We start from the raw sequence: 17,907 nt of genomic DNA, 5'->3' as shown, positions 1-17,907 counted from the left end.
ATCTTCAACAAGTACCTTTGGATTCTTCAAGATCAAAAACTATGGCTGATTTTAAAGAGCTTCTTGCAGTTTTTTAGATTCATGGGGGGCGTTTTAGGTTTTAAGAACTTCAGAAGGACATTAACATTCTCTCTCATTTTATAACCAAAGAGTTTCAATGTGGTTAATATTTTATTCTTTGGTTTAATTTCATTTTGCTCAATAAAAGCTAATAGAATAACTTTTTGTCTCTCATTATTTCTATAATCTCAACATCATCATAAAAATACTGAGTCTTCCTTTTCAAGATAATGACAAGGACATTCTGTAACAAAGTAACTTGTTTCTTGCATTTCAGAATGATATACGAGTCCTTACCCCAATTACAGATTATAAAGATCTATCACAAGTAGTTTCACATAAAAAATATCTTGCTATCATCTGAGAGAAGACATGGCCAGATAGCAACATATGATTGCCCTATCTTAATTTATACATTGGTCCAATTTTCTATATTTTTTTGAAACAAAAGAATGAAACTTAGTAGGTAAATAAGTGTAACCCATTGCATTAGGTTTCATATTTTGAAATCTAGAAGCATGACAGGCATTACTGCCATTTATCAATGAGAAAACCAGGGTCTCAAAAGGCAGAGTGACTCATCGAAGTGGGTACACTTAGGTCAACAAACCAAGTTACTGGAGTTTGGTGATGTTTCCATTGGTGAAATAAGAATAAAATAATGAAAAAATAATAAACAATCCACCAAAGAACTTACATAATTCACTTGTAAGACTTTTTTCCATCAGGGAAATACTCCATTATTTAGCTGGATTGATGGAAGATAAGTGAATAAATAATCAAATACTCAAAGAAACCCAACTATTCCTTATGATAAAAATAAATACAACTAAAATAATGTTGTTTTGTTAGATATTAAGTGACACCTCAGCCATGAAGACCACATGACAGGTTGAGAGTTCTCAGTGCTTTGTGGGACCCCTACCTGTGTCACTGTCCTTCCCATTCTCCAACGGTTACATCAGGTTTCCATTCTGAAATCACCCCAAACAAAAATTTTTATTTTTGCAAAGCAGACCTGCCTGATGTTTCCACATATGTAATGTTATCAATAAGCTATCCCTTGTGGGAGCTTCAAATAAGAAGTGAAATGTAAGACTTTTAAGAGGGCCCAGATTTTCTTGAAAGGCCAATAAGACCCATGTCTATTCAGCCAGAGAATAAAAGACTCAAGGACTCGAGAAGGTTCATTGGTAGTTTTTGAACAACCAAAGGGGCGGGGGGAGGGATCTGTTTCATTTTCACTGAGAAGAGGTATAAAAAGGAAAGGTTTATACTAAGGCAAAAGAATTCAGACTACAGAGCAGTTGGCAAGGACTCCCCATCTAAAGAAAGACATAGCAAGAGGGACTACTTCTCCAGAGGCTTTGAAGAAAAGGCAAACAAGTAGCCTTTGTGAATTGCTTAAAAGTAGGCAGAGATTCACCCACGTACAAGATGATGCCCTTTCCTACATTAAGAGTTCCAAACTGCTATAACATTTTTATGACTTCTTTGCTTTTATGCTGAGAAAATGTTTCACCCACCCAACAGCAGATAAATATCAACTGCATTTTAGATTTGCATTTTTTACATTTAATTTTCTAATTCAGCTGGAATTTATCCCGATGAATGGTATGAGAATGGTCTTCATATTTTTCCCCAAAAGTTTTTTCAGTTATTCTAGCGATTACTAGTATATTTATAACTAGCTTCGGTATTTTGTTATAGCCAAGGAATATCTAGCATTTCCCTAAATTTCCATCATTAAGGAGTACCTAACCCCACTTTACTCTGACAACCTTGATATAACAGCAGTCGTTTTATTTGGAGGTGATTCAACATCCTTAACTTGGCTATCTATATCTTCAAAAGCTCTAGCCATAAACCTTGGGTTCTGAGCAGAGAGTACCACCAGCAAGAACCTTGCACTAACATGGGCAAGAGCCCTCTGTCTGGTCAAGCACACCAACTAGGAACTCTTTGGGAAAAAAAAGAAAAAGAATTGTTTTCCCTTAAGAATTATGGTGGGATGAGGATCCTGAGATAATCTGAAGAACATAAGAGCAAGAGGTAATAAGGCAAAGATGGCACGAGTCTCCAGATCTCTGGGAAGTCATTAGACAAATGAACCAAAGAATGGAAAATCTACCCTTATAAGATGTTTCCAAATTAAAAAACCCAGAAGATCTCAACTATTCAGTTGGATATTCCAGTGTACAATCAACCTGGTGAATTTCAGTGGCATTTTCTAAACTCCACATTTAGGAAGTAGGGAACAGCAAAGAACTACTCCATTTTGCAGCCACCTCACAAATAAACCAGGAGCCAGAAGCCCAACTGCCTGCAGGAGCAGACAAAAGGAATAAATGAGCAAAGGGAGTCACTGGGAACTGGGCTTGAGAGTCTGAGAAGCAGTGGCAAGCATTGGAGAGGTTGCAAATTGGGAGTTCACATCTCTGGAACACTTGCTCCTTCTAGTGGTGGCTCTAGCTACAGAGATGCAGCTGTCTGTGCCCAGGAAAATTCAAGACCAGAACTGCCAGATACACCAGTTTTTCTCTTGAAAGAGTCATAAATTCTTAGGTAAGTTTCCTGCTTTTCAAGTTTGCAAATTAATTAAGTTTTCTTTTTAAAACACAAAGGTCAAACCAGATGTATCTATCAGTCAGAGACAGATAATTCTTTGGCGCAGAGATCACTAATGCAGGAGTTCAGATTTTAACATTAATTAACCCACAAGTCACCCAACTGTCCAAACACCATCCCCTGCCCTTCTGTGCTTCCTATGTCTCCTTTTTTCCTCGGTATGGCAAATTATGGCAAGCTACCCAGCTCACTGGGTTCCAGGGTACATGTGGAGTGTGAGTGAAGGATGCTAGACCACCTCACTCACCCCATTTAAGAGTCAGCCAAATTCTGGTCTTACTAAGAAATTGCCATTTTGGAAATGAAGATGAATGAAATCATTTTTTCTATTATAAGTAAAGAATAAGTTCAAAAATTTTTTTTTTTTCTTTAAGAACTCTCAGATGTTTTGCTTCACTATCAGTGACTAATGGCTCTCAGGTCACAGGTTTTGCATCAGGCTGGTTTATCTCATTCTAGAAGTAAAGGAATAAACCTCCAAAATCCATTAATTAAACTAAAAGTCATTTCCACTGAAAGTACTGTAGAATTTCTAGCTTCTATACAAAGTAGACTGATTATCTACTTTATTAGTTACTTATCTAGTAGCATCCTACTGTAATCCAAGTAAGTCAAAAGGTTTGAAGAAATGAGTCAACCCCACTGAGATTCAACCTATGTATCTGGCTTGTACATACCCATATATAGATTACCTTTTACCACAGACTTTAACAGGATTGCTATACCAGATGATTTTTGCTAATCATATAGTGATCAAGTTATGATAATCTAGAAGAGAAACAGAACATTTCTGCTTCTTCTTTGACTAAATAGGATCTAAAAATAAATGGTTTTCAATGGAGACTATCTTATATATGTTCACTTGAGAAGGACTGCATCAGGGAAGGTTAATACATTTTGACAATCCACACACATTATTCTTACTGATACCAAACTGCCATAAATTCTCCATTCTGTCCATCTTTCTCTAAACCCTGTATAAGTAATATTTTTGAGGGTGGCCGATTCTGATATCAACTTGGAAATAATCAGCTTTAATTCCTAGCTGAGATCAAAATGGACAATAGTGGTATAACGGACCAGTAATGTCATGAACACAACTGATTCAAATAGGAATTTATTTTCTAAAAAAAGTTTCAAGTACTTGGGTTTCCAAACCAGATCATTTTTACCATAGAACATTATGAAAATGGAAAATGAGACGAAAGCCTAAGAAGTAGTTTTTAATCCAGTCTTTAGGGTCACTTGGGTCATTCAGTTGGTTAAGTGTCCAACTCTTGGTTTCAGCTCAGGTCATGATCTCAGGATTGTGTGATCAAGCCCCACATCAGGCTCTGAGCTCAGTGCAGAGTCTTCTTAAGACACACTCTCTTCTCCTTTTGACCCTCCTCCCTACTTGCACTCTCTCTCTCACTCTGTCTCCAAAATAAATAAATAAATTTAAAAAAATACAATTTTTAGAATTCTTATTTTACCAGTGGCACAACGGCAGTTAAGTGGCTAAAATGAGAATTGGTTCAATGAGTCCATTTGCATATTAAAGAGCAGCAAGTATTTGTCATTAGACATGATGTTCAAAAGGACAGAAGCCCTCGATCCTCTTTGGTTGAACACAAAATACCAAGACGACCAGTGGTCTCAAACTCCAGTAACAGGCCTAATCGTTTCATCTGTTCCCAATATTAATCTCTCTAAAAAAACACTCATTCTTATGCACATGATTTACAGTTTGTTGTGTTTTGTTCCTTATCAGAAAACCTACAGAATCTTAAAATTTAAAGTACTGTAAGATCAGGTACATTATTCAAATATTGCTGATACTTTATTTTATGAGGATACTATGGTGGCAACCATATTTTCTAAGAAGAAAATAAGATGGGAAGAGGAGAAAGGGAAGAGAAGGGAAGGGAAAGATGGCTAAACCCCACCGTACTCAGGAAAAAGAGTATGCAAGTGCCCACAAATTTACATAACAGAGCATGATACTGACACAATGATATGGTCATTCAAACATTTTGACAATAATACAATAATATTTATTGAATAGTCACGATAACAACAGGAAAATCTGATATCCAACAAGAAAGGAATAATATAAAAAAGACCTATAGCAATAATGTGGATTGTTTTTCCTTTCTACCCTGCTTTTTTGATACGTAAATTCTGTAGTATAGATCTATGTGAAGAATAGGAACAAGTTTCAGAGAATGATAAAGTTAATATATTCATTTGTCATGTCACAAATAACAAATAGTCCTACAAAAACCTGCTCCTTCTATGAAAGGAAATTAGCTTTCTAAATGAAAATACATCCCCCATAACTTGACTATTCATGAAGGCATATCCAGAGTAGTAGATTTACTCTGAACAGTAAATGTTGAATTTACATTCTTCTCTACCACAGAAGTTGTCCTTTTTTGTATAAAAATGACAACAGTATATTACTCTTTCTTAAGAAGTAAAAACTATTGGCCTTCGCTTTGAGCTTCCCGACAGAGCTCAACCATTTTCTTTTCCTCCTTCATAGAGTAGGACTGCAACCAGGCAAACACCTCATCAGTTTTTATCTCAAAAATGCTATGGAGGGGCGCCTGGGTGGCTCAGTCAGTTAAGCATCTGCGTTCAGCTCAGGTCATGATCCCAGGGTCCAGGGATGGAGCTCCATGTCCATCCATCCCTCCTCGTCATCATCATCCATTGTCGTCATCAGGCTCCCACCTCAGCAAAGAGCCTGCTTCTCCCTCTAACCCTTACCCCACTCATGATTGCTCTCTCTCTGTCTTGCACTTTCTGTCTCTGTCTCTGTCTCTCAAATAAATGAATAAAATATTTTTTTAAAGATTTTTTATTTACTTATTTGACAGGCAGAGAGGTGGGCGGGGCAAGAAGGCAGGCTCCCTGCTGAGTAGAGAGCCTGATGAGGCTCCATCCCAGGACCCTGAGACCATGACCTGAGCCAAAGGCAAAGACTTAACCCACTGAGTCACCCAGGCGCCCCAAGGAATAAAATCTTTAAAACAAAAACAAATATGCGATGGAGGTTTGACTAATGGAAGTCTCAAGACAGAAAAATGAAATGATTCAATGTCAATAACACAGACACAAGTTCATTGTATTCCAACTTACCTAATACACTGACAAAGGCATCAAAAAGATGAAATGTAAGTAGAGGCTCTTTCAAGCGACCATAGTAATCTGCTATGGTTTTAAAGACATCTTTTTCAAATCCTAAATACATAGGCTGCTTCATATCTGAACAATTAGGCCCTGTTAGAAAAAGAGAGAGAGAGAGTAAAAGAAACATTAATGGGATGACCATGTCAAAGGATTAGTCTCTATGCATATGTATGGTGTGTACAGATCCAAGATCAGATAAGTTGGGGGAAATTAGCATTATCTAAGTTGACATTATACATTTGCTTAAACAAATATTCTTTTTTCTTTTTTTTTAAAGATTTTATTTATTTATTTGACAGAGAGAGAGATCACAAGTAGGCAGAGAGGCAGGCAGAGAGAGAGGAGGAAGCAGGCTCCCTGCAGAGCAGAGAGCCCGATGCGGGGCTCCATCCCAGGACCTTGAGATCATGACCTGAGCCCAAGGCAGCGGCTTAATCCACTGAGCCACCCAGGCACCCCTAAACAAATATTCTTTATGTCTAAATCATAATTATAAAACAATGAGGAAAATCATGGCTTACTTGCATTTTAAAAGAAACCCACTCTTTCTTTTACAACCTTCTGAAAGACATTTTTGTTCAATGTAAATGATGATTATTTTCTGCGAAATATTCATTTTCCTAGTCTTGACACAGTTGATCAAGATGATAATTAGCTCACATATGCAATAGCAAGTTATATAGCAATTTGCGAAATTTTTCATTATTTTATCATTGCTGTATTATGAAATCCTAGAGTCCAGAGCTGAGTTTATCAAATTCTACCTTGAACTAACCTACTTCAGACTAATAAAAACTTACTCTTTTTCTTACAGATATTCAAAAAAGATGATTTTAACATTGTGTCCTATAATTCATTCTAACTATAAAACTCACTATCTGATCTCCAACCAACCTTCAAAAGTTAGTGTATCAAGCAGGGCATATTCCAAAGTTGCGGTAACTATAAAGAAGCCTGGAACAATGTGGTCCAGCCATACCCTAAGCAGAAGCAAGCCAAAGATTCTGTTGTTTCTGGGACCAAAGAAGAACAGGAAGAAATGCATAGCTCTCTACAGATATGGCAGCAAATGCCCCCCAAGAAACCACGCACAGACCACAGATTTACATTACCAAGTGGAGAGACAAACCGGAGCTGCCCATGCCTTGAGGGAAATGGCAAGCAGCTTCATGAGGAACAGTTTGGCCAGTCCTCTCAATTTCCATGACAGCATAGAAGAAAGGAATGCAAGTGCACTGGTCAGTTCTGGGCCCGCAGTACACACGACTAAACAACTAGACCCAAACAGATCTCTATTCTCAGGGAAACAAAAGATAAACCAATAAAGTTGAAAGAAACCCTTCCTTCAGAATCACTCCAACTAAAGGGAAAGGATCAAACCAAAAAAACCAGTTAAACATTCTGGGCCTTTACATTTCAAGGCCAATGGGACCACATGAAAATGGCTTTTTGTTGGTCTCCTTAAAAACCCTCTTACCTTTCAATATTCTGTATACTTCTTATGAAATAACTCAATTTGATCGACTAAAATGAAAATAACAAAAGACCTATCTGTTGTACCATGTTAACTTAGCAGCCAACAGAGCCACCATTCTTGCTTGCTTCCTCCTCTGAAATACCCCAAGCTTAGTCAATTAAAATCATTAGCTTGGTATGACTCAGCAAGCAATCCACATTGTCTTGAATTACTCCCTCCCAGATAAGTAAGCGATTGATGGTAAGCGGTTGTGAGCAGTGTGTAAGCAGTGTCCCTTTATGAACATTTCATCATTCTTCCTAAAAACATGCACAAACAAAACAAAGTTTCCATAAAAATGCAAGTGCACAGTGGGCCCTATGAGAGGAGGTCATATTTCTAAGACTTTTTGTTTCTTAATCATCTTCTGAGGATGATCATCATCATCATCTTCAGAACATCTTTTATAAATGTTTTTACTAACTGATCTTGGAGAAGTGTTGCCTGTATCTGGTTTTTTTTTTTTTTCCTTTTCTTTATTGAATCCTTATAATCTACATGCACAAAGAAGAAAAACACAGTTAACCTGTTCTTACATTTACTATCAGTCCATCATTCTGTGGCCAACCATGAGGCTGGCCAACAATGAAAGTACCCAGACCTATGTGTATATTGGTCTATCAATGGGCCTGCAAGAAAAAGGGGAGTAGCAAATTTACAGAAAAGGAGGCAGAAGCCTTCAAAATATCCTGCAAATCAGCCAGCCCATCCTTTCTGTTGTCCCCTATTAGATGACTTTAATGGGAATCTTGCCTCAACAAGGACAAGAAGGAAAAAGAACAGGTCATGACTTTGAAAGACTCAAGTAAATTTGGGAGGCCAATGAGAATTTGGAAAACTTAATAATGTCACAAAACTATTCAAAAAGACGTGCTTGCCCTTTGGCCACTTTTTTTTTCCTTTGACACACAAACAAGCATTCTCATGGATATGCCAATCACCAGCAAAGCACTGCACTCAATTCACGTGAGCCATGTCCTATTCCTGAGAACTTCCACCTAACACAAGACACCTCACACATGCAGAGAACATTGTGAAGTTGCTCTTTACATCTTTCCCTCCCGTTGTTGAGTAATTCCAGTTAGTCTACTCTTCTTTCAGAAGTTTTTGTGGCTTTATGTTTACTACTTCCTTGAGGGAAAAATTGTACTCTTTACTACATTTTGATCATCACTGAAAAATCTATATCACAACCACATCTACATATGCATTACAGAACATACTGTAGCCTAGATTTGTTACCAGTTTCCTCTATTCTTTCCCAGCTGATCAACATCCAAATCCTTGGTTTGCCAGGAATTCAGAAATGGGTAATTTAACTTTGCATTTATACCTTCTATTTCATCATTGCCAACTCTGGCCAAAGATATAATTTAAATTTAATTTACTTCAAATGGTTGAGCAGGAAGAATAAAAAGCACTCTCCCAAGCTGAATCACTCTACATCTTAGAGTTTCCAGAATATTAAGCAAAAACCAATGAAAATTTAATAAACACAGAAAACTTTAGACTTCACACAAGCTAATAATTGGTATTCATATTTAAAATGATTGTATATAATCATTGTCCATATACTATGACTGAGATTACCTAAAATAAACTGCATAGTTACCTTAATTTCATTCTATAATCAGACAAAACTAACACCAGGTAAGTAAATCATTCAGAGTCTACAAATTCAAAATTTTATTACATTTATATATGTACATGCTAGCCCTACCCAAAAGGTTCCTTTCTGAGGCCTTCTGTGAGGCTTAAAGACCCCATAGCCCAAATATCACCATTATTATTCAGCCAAAATAACTGGAATTCTTCTTATTAAAATCCCTTGTTTTTGTTAAGCCATTTACCATTAGAATCCCTTCTTTGGGTTAAACCTTCTAAAAAATACCCAGAAAAATGGCAGTGTTAGTGAGATACTATAATACACATTCTTTACAGTGTCTATGATATCCAGTGAAGTGAATATCTATGCCCATGAAAGGGACTGTGGAAGCCTATGCAAATCCTCAGAAGGACACCACGATTCAGGCCCTGTCATCTTACATCCAATAACTGAAATATCCCTTGTTTCTCCACATGAAAGTTCTTCTCCTTCTAGAGCATCCTGCTTATCAATCAGCCTAGTCTTCTGAAACATCTCTTTATGTCAATAGTAGATTGTGTCAATAGTAGATAGTAGATAGGATCTGCTGAGCACACTGAGATGTAAATACAGGGTATAATGGAGAATATGTGTTTTAGAAATTTTTAAAAAAGAGGTTTTAAAAATAAAAATGTATGAATTGTCAACAGGCAGCTATCTGTACAATATTATATTTAATATAACTAATTTTTCTTCACTGTGATGAAACAGCCAGAAGACATAGTACGGATTTTATCTGTAGTGGGATTATATTCACCAAAAAAGAGAAGAACAACATTCCTTCAAGAATGTTCTGTAACTCAGCCCTTTCACCAAGTCACAAATTCACTAAAAGCACACTAGTCCCAAAATAATTAACTATCAGTCTCACAGGTGTCAAATCAATGTTCAGGCCATTGAACAAAAATATTTTCTAATTCCGAGCACTAATTTCTGTTAATCTTATAAAACTGGGGAAAATTAGTACTTACAATTTGCCAAACACTTCATAGCTGACAGTACCCAATGAGGAAGCTCTTCTGCAGAGAAATGAAAATAAAAAGATTATCTGATTCACTGCATAAAACTCAAGGACTTATATACATACACAGAATCATAAGAATGTATAACCTGCCCAAATAAGATGAACATATCTGCCTATCATAAATCGCACATCACCTAGTAATAGAACAGCATTTGTAAGCACTGGAACGTCTTCCTAGGAGCAGTGTCACAACATGGACTTGTACAGATCACGCCTGTAAACTTCGCAAAGGACAAGATGCACCTTTTAAAGCTTTGGTGAAAAGCAGGAATTTGACAGTTTATTCTGAAGAAACAAACAAACTAACCAGATACCCTAAGAATTAAAGAAGGAAAAGACAAAAAGTAAAAAATATAAGTTACCAACTATATTTGTGAATTCAGTTCACCAACCCCCTCCCCAAAAAGGGGTGAATTCTCTATGTCCATTGTTCAATATAAGTATCATTTTGCATGTTTCAGTTTTCAAAATGTTCTAGGGCAAGGCGCTGACCGACTAATATAGACTATTAGTTTTGGGGCAGCCCTAAAATAATAACTTTTCACATTGCTACAAAAAAATCCCAGCTGAGCCTTTTTCCTGAGTTCCTTCCCTCCTGGTCCTGACACAGACATCTGATGAGATGGTCCTGCACTCATACTTCTACTTCTCCATTTCCTTCACTCTGAAAAACTGCAAAGATACTGGTCAACCTGTATTAACTCTAATGAACCTGAGGCTTGTGGAAGTGCTCTTCTTTCTAAGAACTTGGTTAGACAAAAGATGACCGATCATGTAACTAGTAGGTAAAAGTATTAATGTTTGCTCTACTTAAAGAATGTGGAAGGATTTTAGATGTATTTCAAAAGCAATATCCCCATCATTCTATGTAATTTAATTGTATAGGTTGATATTAACCTGACAACTCACAAAATCATAAATTTATTTCTGTTTGCTTGGATCCTCCATTCCCAACATAGAGGCTACATAACAGAGGAGGTGTTTCAAGTTTCAAAGTCAGAAATCAGGACCTAGAAAAACCTCTTTCCCTTTCACAGCTGCTCAGGCTCCTTCAGGTAGAGTTCTACCTTGCTGGCCAGGAGCCTCCAGCCCTAAATTTAATAATAATTTATAAAAACCTAAAAGTACTGTACCAACTTCCCACATCCAAATATCATTCTAGTTCCAGCTATTCCCAGAATCAAGGGTTGGAAGTAAAAAGAACCATTCCAAAAAATCCATCCAATTCTGCCCTATCCCCAATTCAAGAGAAGAAAGCTTTAAAATCAGTTTGGGGATTCTGGCCCACTACAGATACTGTATCCTTATTTTTCCAAATTAAAAAAACAGGATAGGCAGCTGCTAAATGTCTTTTTTTTCCTGACTTGTAAACTGGCTTAGAAGAAAAGGTATTAAAAAATTAAAGCATCTTCAGCATTTAAAGGGCTACCTTTATTAACAAGAAAAAAAAAATGACATAAATCAAGATTGTCCCAGAAAATCTACCACAGAGACACCATAATGAAAAGGTCAGTGAGAACCGAAAATCAATCAGACCCACTTGAAACCTAAAATCAATTTCCAAGATCCAGTCAGTCACAAACTGACTCAAGTACTCAGGTCTTAAACTTACTTTTCAGGGATTTTTCTGTGAATACAGAACTAATTAATGCCCAGCGTGGCTAACATTGAACTAGCCTCCAGAAGGATTGTGCTAAGGCTTTGACTCCTGGATGTTCACCTTTCCTCGACACTTTCTTAATCCACACAATTATTTAAAAGGCATGAGATAGTGAGACAAGGCTATACATAATGAGGGGGTACATTTATTGAGGTAAAAGTTTAGGGAAGGGTTAATAAAGAAGCGGATGGACCTGTGCAGCCAACATAGTGGGACAAATGGGACCAGAATAGTTTTTATATACTTACTTGACTTATCATCAAGGATGACAACTCCCTGCTTGCTCACACTATACACATTATGGATGATGAACTTGGAGTTAACCAGTTTAATGTCTAAGACTTCTTCCAAAGAATCCAGGCCAAGGACTTTCTGTAAACTGGAAAGATATATAATTAAATTAATCACTTTTTAAAAAAAAATTAATATTACCCAGGGGTGCCTGGGTGGCTCAGTGGGTGTGAGCCTCTGCCTTCGGCTCGGGTCATGATCTCAGGGTCCTGGATCGAGCCCCACGTCAGGCTCTCTGCTCTGCGGGGAGCCTGCTTCCTTCTCTCTCTGCCTGCCTCTCTGCCTACTTGTGATCTCTGTCTCTGTCAAAAAATAAATAAATAAAATCTTTAAAAAAATAAAATCTTAAAATAATAAATAAATAATTAATAATAAGTAAATGAAATATTTTTTAAAATTAATTTTAAAAAATTAAAAAATAAAAATCAATATTACCCCAAAACCTGGCATGTAAAAGATCAATCTTTAAAATGTATCATTTTCAAAAAAATAAATAAATAAAATAAAATGTATCATTTTCAAGCATTTTATCCAATCTTTGGCAAAAAGGCTAGAAATTTAATATGATGAAAAAAATTTTAAAGATCCCTTGATCATTAATAGATTGCTCCACTAATTTAATAACATAACACCTTGAATGCCAAGAAAATTATTTCATAAGTATAGATATTATAAAAACAAAACCAGCTTATTCAGGGATGAGAAATTGCTACTAGTATGTTTGTGAGGGGGGAATAAATCTTGCTTTATGATATCATTTACTTTGTTACCTGTAGTATAACAAATATCTAGAAGACCAAATTTACCATTATGTTTCATTAAACATCAAACTTCAGGGTTACTAGAAAGTTCAAGAACTTTTAAATTTCTATTCTTAACTATTATATAAATGACAATAGAAAATTTCTGGAATTCAGTTAAATTATGTTGGCTAAGCAGCATAGCTACAAATAATACAAATATTTTATTTTTTATTATTTATGTTTTTAAAAGATTTTATTTATTCATTTGACAGAGAGAGACACAGCGAGAGAGGGAACACAAGCAGGGGGAGTGGAAGAGGGAGACCTTGGATCATGACCTGAGCTGAAGGCAAATGCTAAATGACTGAGCCACCCAGGCGACCCTAATACAAAAGATTTTAAAATATAACTTCAGAAAATTAAATATGCAGAGAGTAATAGAGAAGCAAACAGACAATACTGAAAATTATTATTAACATCAAATGCACATACTATGCTAATGTCATAGACTTCCATATCTCTTCTACGTTGGCCTCTGTCAGCTGTCTGCGGTAGACGAGACGGCAAGCTGGCACCTCTCCAATGGCAATACTGTGACGCTTGAACCACATCTCAGAGTTCTAATTGGGGGGAGGGTAGAAATAAAGAAAGGGCAAATATTTCAATAGATAGTGGTATGATTTTATCAGAAATTTCTTTGACTTGGTTTTTGTAATTTGGTTTAAAATAATAACTAGAAATATGAACAAACTTTCTTTGCATGGACTACAGAGAAGTGAAATATAACTCTTAAGGATCAGGTCACATTATAAATGAGTATTCATAAATTACAAAAGAACGATGGCAATAAGCATGACATTGACTATTTTTTCCCTATGGGAATTCCAACTAATCAATGATGTAGCCGTAAAATAAAATTCAGAATTAAGTCAAATACCTATCCATATTTACACACTGTCCAAATGGAGTGATTGTTTAAAACAAACTCAAAGTCTATTACTTTCAAAAATTCTCTATTTTGGGGGCGCCTGGATGGCTCAGTGGTTTAAGCCTCTGCCTTCGGCTCAGGTCATGATCTCAGGGTCCTGGGATCGAGCCCCGCATCGGGCTCTCTGCTCAGTGGGGAGCCTGTTTCTCACTCTCTCTCTGTCTGCCTCTCTGCCTACTTGTGACCTCTCTCTCTGTCAAATAAATAAATTAAATATTTTTTAAAAAAATTCTTTAAAAATTCTCTATTCTTTTATAACCAAAGATCAAATAAGTACAAAGTTGAAGAGCCACCCCCAGATTTTAGGCAACTGCAGAAGGCAGGAAAAATAAGAGCTCCACAGCACAATCATTTACAAAGATTTTCTGTAATACTTTTTTTTACAGAAGTATCATTATAGAAAAATCTTATAAACTTGGAAAAACAGAGCCAGAAAGGTGTTTTGTGATTTTGTTTTTGGAGAATTACTGAATTACAAAAGAAAGTTGAAGACCATGAGGATTTGTGAATTTTTTTTAAATAACTAAATTAGGTGTTCATTTTTGAAGGCAGGCATATAAACTGTTGCATTTGCCTACCAAACCTACTTCTAAAAGTTATCTTAAAGAAATACTATGAAGGCACCTGGGTGGCTCAGTCCATTGAGCGTCCAACTCTTGGTTTCGGCTCAGGTCATGATCTCAGGGTTGTGAGATTGAGCCCCGCATCGGGCTCCAGGCTGGGCTCAGAGTCTGCTTAAGATTCCCTTCCCTCAGGGCGCCTGGGTGGCTCAGTGGATTAAGCCTCTGCCTTTGGCTCAGGTCATGATCTCAGGAGGGGCCTGGGATTGAGTCCCGCATCGGGCTCTCTGTTCAGCAGGGAGCCTGCTTCCCCCACTACCCCTGCCTGCTTCTCTGCCTACTTGTGATACCTCTCTCTCTTTGTCAAATAAATAAATAAAATCTTTAAAAAAAAAAAAAGATTCTCTTCCCTCTCCCTCTACCCTTCTCCCTCCATGCTCCCACTCTTTCTCTCTCTCTTTCAGTAAATAAATAAATAAAATCTTTAAAAAACAAACAAAAAAAGAAAAATACAACGCATATATTCAACTATTTATCTCTAAAGATACTGCTTATTACATTGTCTCCTAAAAAACTGGAAACACAGTATATATTTAACAGTAAAGGACTCGACAAATAAAATACATTACTTTCATGTTAGACAAGATGCAGATATTAAATATGATGTCAAATGTCTAATAACATGAAAAAATAAGCTAAGCACAGTGTTCTAAGTGAGAACACAGGCTATAAAAATCTCAACATGATCTCATTTTTGTGTCAAAAGTTTGTATGGAAAAAAGGACACATCACAAAAATGTTAATATTAATTCTCTCTGGATGATATCATAAGTAATTTATTTTCCTTTATTTCTGCCTGAAAACAATTTTATTAAATAAATGAATAACAGCAATAGTAATGAACAGTTAGTGAACATCTGTGTGCCAGCCACCATTCCAAGTGCTTCATAGTTATAAACTCACCTGATTCTCACAACAAGCCTAACCCAGAGGGTACTATTATCACTAAGAAAATAATGACATTTTTCACCATTAAGTTCACCATTAAGAAAACTGAGACACAAACACAGTGAATAAAACAGAGAAACAATCTCCAATAGCTAGTAAATGGAGGATCTAAGATCCAAACCCAGTAGTCTAGTTCCAGAGTCCATATCTTATTTTTCACAGTGTACTGCCCCTCAGCAAGACTTTTATTATTTTTTTTGCTTTATACACATAAAAAAAAATAAAATAATAAAACAATGGCAAAGCAAGAGAAAAGACAGGATAAAACAAAAACAAAAACCAACAAGCAAAGAGGAGGCAAAAATAGGGAAACAGGGAAAGTAAAATAGAAGAAACAAATGGCAAGCTGAAGTTCTTTAAGAAAAACGAACTGTTCCTTTATTGACTATGAACCTCACCATTCTAAAACCCACATCAAGGCACAAGTAGGGAAACAGATCCTGCCCTGCCCAGTCTTCCTTTGGACATTGCTCAAGAAGCAGCAGCCAAAATTTTGCTGGAATTACAATAAGCAGAGAGTGCAAACCTCTCCTACTTCATTTTGTTTTATACAAGTATCAAAACAAACACAGGTGCAGACAACAAGGGAAATTATAAGCTTTAGGAGAAAATGGCTGATGAATCTAGGACACTGGTATACCCACTTCAGGGCTCCTGGAAAATTAGATAATGAAAACAGAAGATACAAGTCATTGTCAATGGAGCATTAAAATGTGCTATTGAGTACTTGGTTCTATAGATGATAGCAGGAATATTACAATTTCATAGAACCAGGTGGAATACAAAAGGGAAGTTACTATACTTATGACATAAATACATATTATCTTAATATAGTATTTTATGTCTTGTATAAACAACACTAGATGACCTTATAAAGAAAAAAGGTCTTTTGAATAAAAACTCTACCAATGGGGTCAGGTTAGATGTTTAAATGCAAATGTTCAGCCTGACGATTCATAGACCTACCCCTGGGGCAAATAATACATTTTATGTTAATGAAAATAATTAAAAAAGAAATAAAATAAATGTAAATGTTAAAAAAAAAAAAAGTACCTGATCTCATGAAGCTTACATTTATACTTTCTCTGGGACAGGAACTATCAACGAGACCTTAAGTATTCCTCATTAGGAATGAATTAAAAGTCTTTAAATACCCGAAGTAGTTCCACTTTGTTTTCTCATTCTCTATTTTTGTATTGTATGTTTCACTAGACTATGAGCCTTTTTAGTGTTAAAACTGTATCTGTGGAGCTAACAACAATGTATGGTCCACAGCAGACAATTAATATTTGTTAATGAATAAATTAATGACTCCCAAATATGATCTCACCTTTACATTCCAGGATCATATCACCATCTGCCTGTGAGACACCTCCATTTAATACAGGCCATATTTATCACCAAACAAATTTAAAACCAAATTCATTGCCATCCTGCAAACCTGCAAGCCCTTATGGAGTCCCTATTTCTTTTTTTTTTTTTTTTAATTTATTTATTTTTATTTGTTTATTTACAGCATAACAGTGTTCATTGTTTTGGCATCACACCCAGTGCTCCATGCAGTACGTGCCCTCCCTATTACCCACCACCTGGTTCCTCAACCTCCCAACCCCCCCACCCCCCCGCCGCCCCTTCATAACCCTCTAGTTGTTTTTCAGAGTCCATAGTCTCTCATGGTTCATCTCCCCTTCCAGTTTCCCTCAACTCCCTCTCCTCTCCATCTCCCCATGTCCTCCATGTTATTTGTTATGGGGAGTCCCTATTTCTATCACTGGTAACACTCTTTTCCTTGAATTATCTTTGAAAAAGCCTAAGATTCTTTTTTTTTTTTTTTAAGCTTTTATTTATTTGAGAGAGAGAGAGAAAGCACAAGCTGGGCAGGGAGGGGCAGACGGAGAGGGAGAAGCAGACCCTCCACTAAGCAGGGAGCCCAATGCAGGGGTTGATCCCAGGGCCCTGAGATCATGACCTGAGCTGAAGGCAGAGGCTTCACCGACTGAGCCACCCAGGTGCCCCAAAGCCTAAGCTTCTTCTTCTTCTTTTTTTTTTTTTAAAGATTTTATTTATTTATTTGACAGACAGAGATCACAAATAGGCAGAGAGGCAGGCAGAGACAGAGAGAGGGGGAAGCAGGGTCCACGCCAAGCAGAGAGCCCAATGCGGGGCTCAATCCCAGGACCCTGGTATCATGACCTGAGCTGAAGGCAGAGGCTTTAACCCACTGAGCCACCCAGGTGCCCCAAGCCCAAGCTTCTTAACTATTATTTTCTTCAAACTGAGAATACAATCTCTTTAGGAAAAAAAAGTTGCTTTTTCTTTTAATTAAATTGCCTAAAAATGTTTACATCACATCTTTGCAAAGAAAAGTATGAACTGGACATCTATCACACTAAATTAATTTAAAATATTTGTGTGGGTACAGTTCTTAAAAACTGCCATATGAAAGTTTCTCTCTGTATTTTATTTTCTAGCATTGTCTCAATCATGATAGTCTGCTACTGGTACTATTTTAAGGAAAAAGTACCTCCCCAAATTACTTTATTCTACGATAAGCTTAGGTTTCCCCAAACTAGCAGAATCTATCTTTGTTCATTATTAGGGGTCATT

General features: G+C 36.6%; 1 protein-coding gene across 1 annotated transcript in view; it reads right to left on the bottom strand.

Moving 5' to 3' along the window:
• The window catches only part of DEPDC1B (DEP domain containing 1B), an 81,923-nt gene that overhangs the window by 27,186 nt on the left and 36,830 nt on the right, over nt 1-17,907 (bottom strand). The window contains exons 4-7 of the mRNA XM_046000129.1: nt 13,237-13,364; nt 11,959-12,089; nt 9,998-10,045; nt 5,815-5,955 (exon numbers count right to left, since the gene is read on the bottom strand). Of these exons, the coding sequence (XP_045856085.1) occupies nt 5,815-5,955; nt 9,998-10,045; nt 11,959-12,089; nt 13,237-13,364 (448 nt within the window). The remainder of the gene's footprint in view (nt 1-5,814; nt 5,956-9,997; nt 10,046-11,958; nt 12,090-13,236; nt 13,365-17,907) is intronic.

Source organism: Meles meles, chromosome 3, assembly GCF_922984935.1.
Source record: "Meles meles chromosome 3, mMelMel3.1 paternal haplotype, whole genome shotgun sequence".
NCBI lineage: Eukaryota > Metazoa > Chordata > Mammalia > Carnivora > Mustelidae > Meles > Meles meles.
The sequence above is the reverse complement of the archived record's forward strand: the minus strand, read 5'-3'. Positions and strand labels throughout refer to the sequence as shown.